This window comes from Stegodyphus dumicola, chromosome 12 (assembly GCF_044657685.1).
Source record: "Stegodyphus dumicola isolate Sdum_Otavi_A_Nest chromosome 12, ASM4465768v1".
Lineage (NCBI taxonomy): Eukaryota > Metazoa > Arthropoda > Arachnida > Araneae > Eresidae > Stegodyphus > Stegodyphus dumicola.
In genome coordinates, this window is record NC_140779.1 from 28,667,464 (window position 1) to 28,676,297 (window position 8,834).

Genomic DNA, 8,834 nt, shown 5'->3' on the forward strand with positions numbered 1-8,834 from the left:
AATAAAGTAAACAAATAAATATTAACCTTTTTTTTGTAAATTTTGATTCTCTTTAGATCATAATTGCTTTTTATTTCATAAATTACAGTTTCATGTTTTTAATTTTATAATTTCTGCATGCCAACTTATCAGATTTAAACTGATGATCTATAATACGGAAAAAATCGATAATCTGGAATCGCCGAAGTCCAGGCGAATCCGGATTAAAGACTTTTGACTGTATCATGGAAGGAAAACCCACCTTCTGACAGCACTATTACACGATCTCATTCAAACTCATTGAGCTGTTGATAATGGCTTCTTCTTCGTCTTTAAAGGCATTCTTGGCTAACATCAATTCATTATGTCAGATCTCAATGATAAAGAATGCTCACATATTTTACAGTACATATTTAAAACAAACATGATTTGCATGTTTATGGTGGCACTACTAGTGCCATAATTATTTACTCAACACAAAATCTGAACAGACCTCATCTTTTAGATGTGCACATTTATCACATTTAATTAACACAACTCCTTCTTGGTGTTAAGATTTTCCCCCCACGTCAGTGTGTATATGTATTTTAATCATATTCTTAATATACCCACACACTAAATACAATGAGTTTCTGGTTTTATATGAATAGCAGTGATATTATGAGAAAATATGCAAAAGCTTAGAATATAACTACAATATTGCAATGAACTTAGTTTTCCACATCGTTTGATATTGAGAGCGAAATGTCGATAATTTCCTTAATCACATAAAATGGCATAAATGTAGCAAAATCAAACTGCCTGTGGAAAGTAAAAGATTGAGTGATCGAGTTGCCAGCGTCCCCAACTGACATACACAATGTGCACTGCAGATATAAATATGTTAGTGCAGTGGTAATAAAAATAGATATGTTACATCTTTGATGAGTACTAACACATTTTCATAAATTCACCATCACATTACACTCTAATTAAATACATTCAAAATAAGTAAAATACCTTTTATTCCAACTGAAGGAGCTCCAGCAGCAACAGATGCCAACGCATATTCAATTTGAACTAATTTTCCTGATGGACTATTAAAACACAAAGAAAACATAAGTTTAAAATAAGCATGGAATTACATAATTTAATAAGACATCAAAAGCTTTGTATTTTCCAATACTCAAAAATCAAATGCAATTTAATGATATGAAAAATACTTTGAAATAGCAAATGATGCACTACTGTTACAAAAAGTATAGTAAACCATAAGCATAAAAAAGTTTGAAAAATTATACAATCCTGAAATTTTATCTCATTCCACTGATCAACATACACAGATTAGTCTGGATACTAGTTTAAGGGAAAGCCAATCTTTGTAAAATGAATGATGCCTTCCTAAAGGATTTTCTATGGGAAAACTGACACGTGGAGAAAAACATTTAAACACACATGCAGCCTGTTTATTTTCTGGGATTTAAACCTGGGTTGAATTACCCCCAGTATTTAATAATTGAACTACTTGGTCACTGATAGGTTAGTATATTTTACATGCATTACATGCATTTTACTTGGAAACATACAGGCAGAATAATCGTGCAGCTTGAAAAATTATCTTTCACAGAACTTATGCTTAATATAAATTACTCCTAAAAATTGTTTACATCTGCACAGACAGAAAACTTGCTTTGATTTACACCATTATAAAAGTTGAGAAAAATACACAATTGAAAGATTGTTCACCAATTTTAATATAAAAAAAAAGCACTGAGGACTATACCTTTGTAGAGGATTTTTCAAAGCATATCTGAAAGATAATTTATAATTCTAATGATGGTGAAAGACAAAATTTCAAGGTAAGAATCAAACTCTACATTATACCTTATATTATCTAAAGATGTTCTGAATTCAAATTTGGCAGATTTGTCAATTTTTCAGCACAAAGGCACCTGATGGAATTCTGTATTACCAACATACAAAACGGCATTTAGAAATTGTTGATTCTGAAAACATGAAAATATATGGGAAACAAGTAAAAATACCCACTGAAACAGATACAACCTTTGCTTGCCTTCTCAGTGATTTTACGTTAAGATCTTTCAACTGATCAATTTTTAGATGACAGTAATTCTACAAGTCATTCTAATTTAAATGACAGTCGAATCTACGAACACATCGAAATTAAACAAAGTAAGGGCTACAGACTCTCCTGGGTTCCAAATACTTATTCCTCACAAGTAAGAGATTTTACTTTTATCAATACAAAATGCTGCAATTTTCCTTGCCATGTTTTGTGAAATATTACACTTGAAAGATAAATAAACAAAAAAATATGAAATTACACATATTTTTATATTATTCAATACAAAAGTTATGTCAGAAACTATGACTTTCAATGAGGATTATACAGTGACTCGGCATTTTTATATACTGCATGAAAAATGAACAATACAAAGTACAGACACAGAAAAAAAAAAAAAAAAAAACACGTGTATTTAAAATCAAAATTGAAATAAGTACCTAAAAGTTGTTAATGAAAAACTATAACGTTCTGAAGCCATTATAAACACAATCTGAAGTTGTAAAGCAAACTCTACGCCGGAAATTTAACTTCATGTACTACTTTTCGGTTACGTTTAAGAGACATTTTCCTGCTACGAGGAGCTGCAATTTTCTGCAGTCAATAATGTAAGATAGAGAAGCATTTACTTTTTACCTAACAAGATACGGCAGAATATATTTCTAATTTGATTAAATTTATTTAGTTCACTATTTACCTACATAGATTTTATAAAATGTAAAAATAATTATTATCCTCAGTACTTAAAAAGCTTTAAAAAGAATATTGATTCAATAAAAAATCCTTAAAAATTATAAATTGACTAATTGATCTGGCATATTTGTTAAAATTAAGATTACATAAGTTTTGAAAGTTGATCTGAAACATTTCAAATTACACTTTAAAACCGTAGCCGGAACTCCCAATGTTGGTGACTGCTTTCAAACGTTTGTTTACGAGCATTTTGTGTGCTCCAAGAGGTAAAATGCTGTTTTTTCCTTTTAATCCGTAATCGGTGTGTAAATTTATTAGATATAATGAGCTATACGCAGATTACGAAAGAAATTATTGAGAAACTTCAGGAAGAAAATAGTAACTTATTAGAAACCTTACATAAAGCTCAAGACAACATTAAATTTTTGGAGAAGCAGCTAGCAGATAAAGATGCATTGATAAAGATTTTAAATAACAGACTTCGTTATGGATCCGATAGTTATTCAAGTATGAGTAACAGACAAAATGAATTAACTATTAAACATTTAGAACTTCAAATCGAAAAATTACTGAGAGAAAATCAGGATTTAGAATTGCAAATAAATGCTCTGAAATCTAACATTTGCTCTAGATGTGAAACAAAACTAATTTTAGATGTAGAGGACTACCCTGTTTTTCTACACAGTGGAAAACAAACGTTTCCAGTACCTGCACTTAAAAGACCATCAAGATCTGCTTCTAGTGTAAGTAAAAAAGTTACTGTATCTGAATGTTCAGATCGTCAGAAAACTTTAGAGCGAATAATAGAACATAAAGACAAAAGAATTGATCATTTAGCTAAAGAAGTTCAGAAACTTACTCAAGTAGAGAAAGAATTAACTGCTAAAATTTATAGGCTTACAAAATTGCTTCCAATGTCACATATGTCTCCCGAGAGTCTAACAGAATGTTTACTAAAAGAAATTCAGCAGTTGGAGTCACAGATGCAATGTTACAGTAGCACATATAGTAATTTGCAAAAATCAGATCCTACAAAGCATAAAAAACAGGTTAATGAAATGGAGGGGAAGAAAGATTATGCATTTAAGAATAAAGCTCCTCAGAAGGACGATAACCTCGGAGGTAAACAAGATTTTTCGTTAAAAGGTAAAGAAATTAATCCTGGTATTAAAGGGAAAATAAAATCATTTTATGAAGCAGAATTGGTAAAAAAAGAAGATGAAGTGTTAATGTCCAGTTTACGAGAACTTTATAAAGACATTTGTGAACTGAAACACTTTTTTGCTACTGAAAATGAGAAAGCATGTCAGGCATTCAAACAGAATTCTTTAAAAAATGATTTTCTAAAATTAAATTTGAAGGAAATTATTAATAAATTAAATGGAATTACTGAAAACATTCAACAAATAATTAAAGTTAAACATTTAAAACCTTTTGATTTTAATAATGTCAGTAATTCAGTTCAGCAAGATAATGTTATCTTACGATTGCAAGAGAGGTTACGAGAATCATTAGATGTTATCGCTGGATATGAAAATGAAAATAAGCATTTAAAAGAAGAGCTTTCAACTCTTCAGCATAAAATAAATGTGGAAAGAAATTATCATCAATCAATCTCTGCTGATATGCAGAGATCAATGGATGATAAGGGCACATGGGATAGAAATCGAGCACAAAATACAAATGAAGTTCAAAATATAAAAGAATTACTTGCTATTAAAGAGAGACAACTAAATGATGCAGAAAATCATATTGAAACACTTCAGAATTATGTTAAATTGTTACAGGTGTTACAAAAGCCATCAGAGGATTCAAAAACTCAGATGTCTTGTGTTAAAGAGAAAATATCAGATACTGATGATGCACTAATTAAGCAACTGAAAACTAAAGAGAAAATATCAGATACTGATGATGCACTAATTAAGCAACTGAAGACTAAGTTAGATGTGGCTGAAAAAAATATTAAACAGTGTGAAGAAGTCATTGAAGATCAACAGAACACTATTTGCAATTTAGAAGAAGAAAATATGAATTTGAAATCTGATTTACATGTGGTTAAAAGTGATAAAGTTTTATCTGAAGTACATAATAAGCAAAATATGACTTTGAAATCTCAGTTAGCACAAGTTAAAAATGAAGTTGCTTTTTTGAAAAGCGAAAATAAAGATTTAAATGATAAAATAATTTTATTAGAAGAAGAAAATTCTAAATTGCTAAATAATTTAAAAGACTCTGATAACAGTAAATTTTCCCTTTCTGAGATTCAAGCTAAATTAAATACTGAAAAGAAATATGCTTGTGACTTAAAAAATACAGTTGGTGAACTAAAAAGTAGTTTGAAACTTTTAGAAGAAGAAAAAACTCAACTTCAGACTCGTTTGAGAGAAGCTGAAACTAGAATACACATGTCTAAATCGTATGAAGAGGATTTGCAATCTTTGAAAAATAAATTGATGTTACAGGAACAGGAAAATCAAAAGTTAAAAGATTCTTTACATGCATTTGAAAGTAAGGCTATGGAAATGAGCTATTATAGAAAAACTTTACACCAAGAAATTGAAAATTTATGTGAGGCATTGCTGGAAAATTCAGATGATGATCGGACTGTTTCCCGCCGTAAAGCCATCTACAAAGCTGCTGTTCTGCGCTCTGCGCAAGCTTTGTTAAGACTTGGTGAAGATTCAAAATTAGAAGACTCTGGAAAAAGTAATGCTCTTGATGAAATGAAACACCATGTTCAGGTTTATCTCACTGAAGTTGCTCGCATTCATGAATTGTTGACAATAAAAGAACAGCAAAGAGAAGAATTGCTTAAAGAATATCTTGAAATAAATGAGTCATTAGACTCAGCAATGCAAGGTTCTTCATTAAAACATGAATTACTTGTTCATGATGACATTCCAGGAGAAAAACAAGAATCTATGCCACATGCTGAAGCTGCTTGTGGTGCTTCAGGTACTAATGCAAATTCTTCTGGAACTCTTGCAGGTATAAGTGATAAAGGTACTGAAACAAAGAAGGCTAACAATTTAAAAAAATCTGAGCAACATGTCTTAGGAGAAACTGGAAATGAAATTAAATCAGTTGTGGAAGATTTAAATGCATCAAAAATTCTCAATTCGTATCTCCTGTCTAGTTGTTCCAAATTGGAAGAACAACTTGAAAAAGAAAGAACAGAACATGCAAAATGTGAGAAAGAGTTAGAAGTGATTAAAGAGAATATGCAGGAGGTAAAAATGCAACTAAATGTAAAAAATGACATGCTGAAAAGGTTTAACACAATCATTGAGATGATGCGTTCGAAAGAGTGCAATGATGAGATCACTATGGAGCAACTGAAAAGTGAAATAAAGTGGTTAATAGATGAAAATCAGAAAATATTTGAAAAAATAACTGCTACACAGTCTGAATTATGCAAGTGTAAGGAAGAAAATTCACGAATTCAAAATGATCTTGCTGATATGAAAAGACAGCTTGTGAATGAAAAATTTGAGCATGCAAAAGTTAACAATGAGCTGAAGCATTTACGTATGCAGATATCTAATTCTCATTCATCATTAAATGGTGATTCATAACATAATCGTAATCAGTGAGAAATTAATCTCCTGTTAAGTTATTAAATTAATTTATTTACTAACTGATGTAATTGCGTAAGTATTTAAATAATTTTATTTACTATTGCAATTGTGAAATAATGTAAATTATGATTTTGTATAATGATTTTAGTATGTAATTTAAAAGTATATATATTTTGATATTTGTGTAATGTAAATTATGATCAAACTTTTTAAATCTTTTGTTAGTATTTTGTAATGTATATATTATTGGCTGTTCTTAAATTTATTTTGTTATGTAAAATACTGCATCAGCAGTTTAGTGTAAATGTAAAATATATGGGCAAATGTATTTAAAAATTTGCATCTGTAATAAAAGTTCAATGCAGGCAAATCTGAAATGAGCGAAAAATCTGGATTTGTATTAACTTTTTTCAGCAGTATTTAGTAAAACGCCTGAAGTCATAGGAGTAAAACTGTATGTAGTCATATAAATATTTTGATAATTTTTATTTTGTATTGTTTAGCTTATTGGTTTTCAGCAATTCATTGAGTTTTCATGTATAGCTTAATCATGTTATAGTGCTTTTCATTACAGTCTAAATCTGTTTTATTAATAAGATGCATTTGCAGAAGAAAACCCCATAAGTTCATTTACATTTATGACTTTTAAACTACAGTTCTTGGATATACGTTGCATCATTTAACTCATGATTTTGCTTTTGATGTTCCATAATACTACAGTAATATGAGACTTATGAAACTGATACCAAATATGAATTGAATCTGTTGTATGATTAAGAGTTTTTAGAACTTTTCCTTTAGTAACATTATTTCAGAAAGATGCCAAAGTATTGTGCCAAATGGTTTATCTGATTATTATTAGTGTATCTCTTATAAAGTGATACAAAACTTGTTCACTGTTTAAAAACATATTTAAACAGTGAACAGTGATATTTATTTTTATTATATTTTGTATGACATTTATTAAATTTGATTAGTATTTAATTATTTTCCTATTGACCTTAAAAATTTCACAGATTCTGCCAAGCTTGCACCAACGAATCTGGTGGAAATTTGAAAGAACAGACCACTGTGTTTAGTCGGGTGGTTTAATCCTTGTATGCAGGATACATGGGATTTGGCGATATTAAGAGGAGCAGTAAAGTGGTGAATCTTCGGATTATGGTAACTCGGTGAAAATTTGGCGACCAACCCTGCTACAGCAACCTGCTATTTTTTTTTTTTTTTGGACGCCATTTTGCTTTTACGAAGTAAATGCATGTTTTTTTTTTACTCAACATTTTTTCCAACAATCTGCTAGCCGAATTATGCTTATGCTAGAACTTTTATGGAACAAAAGTGCTTAATCATGACGAAGATTAGGTGCAAAATTGGGAGAAAGTGTAGAATCGCCCACTGCTTGCCGCGTTTTTAAGAATTGCATATACACGGTATCCATGTACAGGTCGACCTATTTTCACTTAAAAAAAATCACAGAATTGCACAAAAATGGCATTGCGCACACTCTTCACTTTATCCATGTACGCATCGACCTATTTTCACTTAAAAAGTCATAGAAAATTGACAAAAATCCAATTCTACTTACTCTTGTAAAAAGCGCCAAACAAATAAGTGGGCGATTCTGCACTTTAGCAGCGAAATTGTTTCTAAGTGCTTATTAGCTAAAATCCCCATTGGAATTTTCCGGAAAATGTCACATTACATGTCTCATGATCTCTCATTTCTCTGAGACAAAATAAATCCGTGATTCGAACTGTGTACTCCTCAGATTATTGCTAAAGTCCTAGCTAGTAACCTTTATCGCCTTACCAAAATGTCGCCAAACTACCTGTTACCATATTCTAGAGATTAGCCGCAGTAAATGCAGTATTTATGATGAGTAGTAAACGGATTATTTTTGTTTTCCCAACAATTTTCAAAGTTGAGGTCGTATCGTATACTAGGATTTTACTATCAGGTTTAAATAGAAGAGCTAGGCTCATTCTTTTGTGTGACTCCTTGCCATTGCAATCCTCGTAAGGGGGTTAACAGGAAGTAGTCTACTGTCACTATGTTGCATCTGTTCTGTGGACATCCCAAATTAATTTCAAGCACTTATATTGTTTTCTAGTAAAGCAAAGTCAAATTAGTAGCTGTCAAAGTAATTTTATGCTACCTACGAATACATTTCCTGTAATTTAATTAGCATTATTATGACAAGAATTTGAAGAAAATGTTTAAGATTTTAATGGTCTGTACTCCAGTTTTATGTTATATGCATTACCAAAAATTAACGTAATTATATGGAAAATCTAGAAATAGATCTAATTAATTTACATTGTGTTGTAAATCTTGTTCAAAGATTTTAAGATACAAATTTGATTAACTTTTAGTATACTTGTCCAAAAATATCTTAAGTTACGAATTTTTCTGATAAGAATACTAGCTTTGTTTTTGAGTACATTTACACAAGAACAGTTTTTTCATAGCTGAAAATTAATAAGTCTACAAAAAGAACCAGACTGACGATGAGTATCTACAAT

The 8,834-nt window shown here is 30.3% G+C and overlaps 2 protein-coding genes across 2 annotated transcripts in view; one reads left to right on the forward strand and one right to left on the reverse strand.

Moving 5' to 3' along the window:
* Positions 1-2,630, reverse strand: part of Prosalpha2 (proteasome alpha2 subunit) — a 31,508-nt gene extending 28,878 nt beyond the window's left edge. The window contains exons 1-2 of the mRNA XM_035374061.2: positions 2,482-2,630; positions 979-1,055 (exon numbers count right to left, since the gene is read on the reverse strand). Coding sequence (XP_035229952.1) covers positions 979-1,055; positions 2,482-2,522 — 118 coding nt within the window. The 5' untranslated portion in view covers positions 2,523-2,630. The remainder of the gene's footprint in view (positions 1-978; positions 1,056-2,481) is intronic.
* Positions 2,631-2,939: 309 nt separating this feature from the next.
* Positions 2,940-6,310, forward strand: LOC118201897 (uncharacterized). Its single transcript, XM_035374060.2, has one exon. It carries the CDS (start codon positions 3,058-3,060, stop codon positions 6,307-6,309), a length of 3,252 nt encoding a protein of 1,083 aa, XP_035229951.2. The 5' UTR covers positions 2,940-3,057; the 3' UTR covers position 6,310.
* The last annotated feature ends 2,524 nt before the right edge of the window (positions 6,311-8,834 follow it).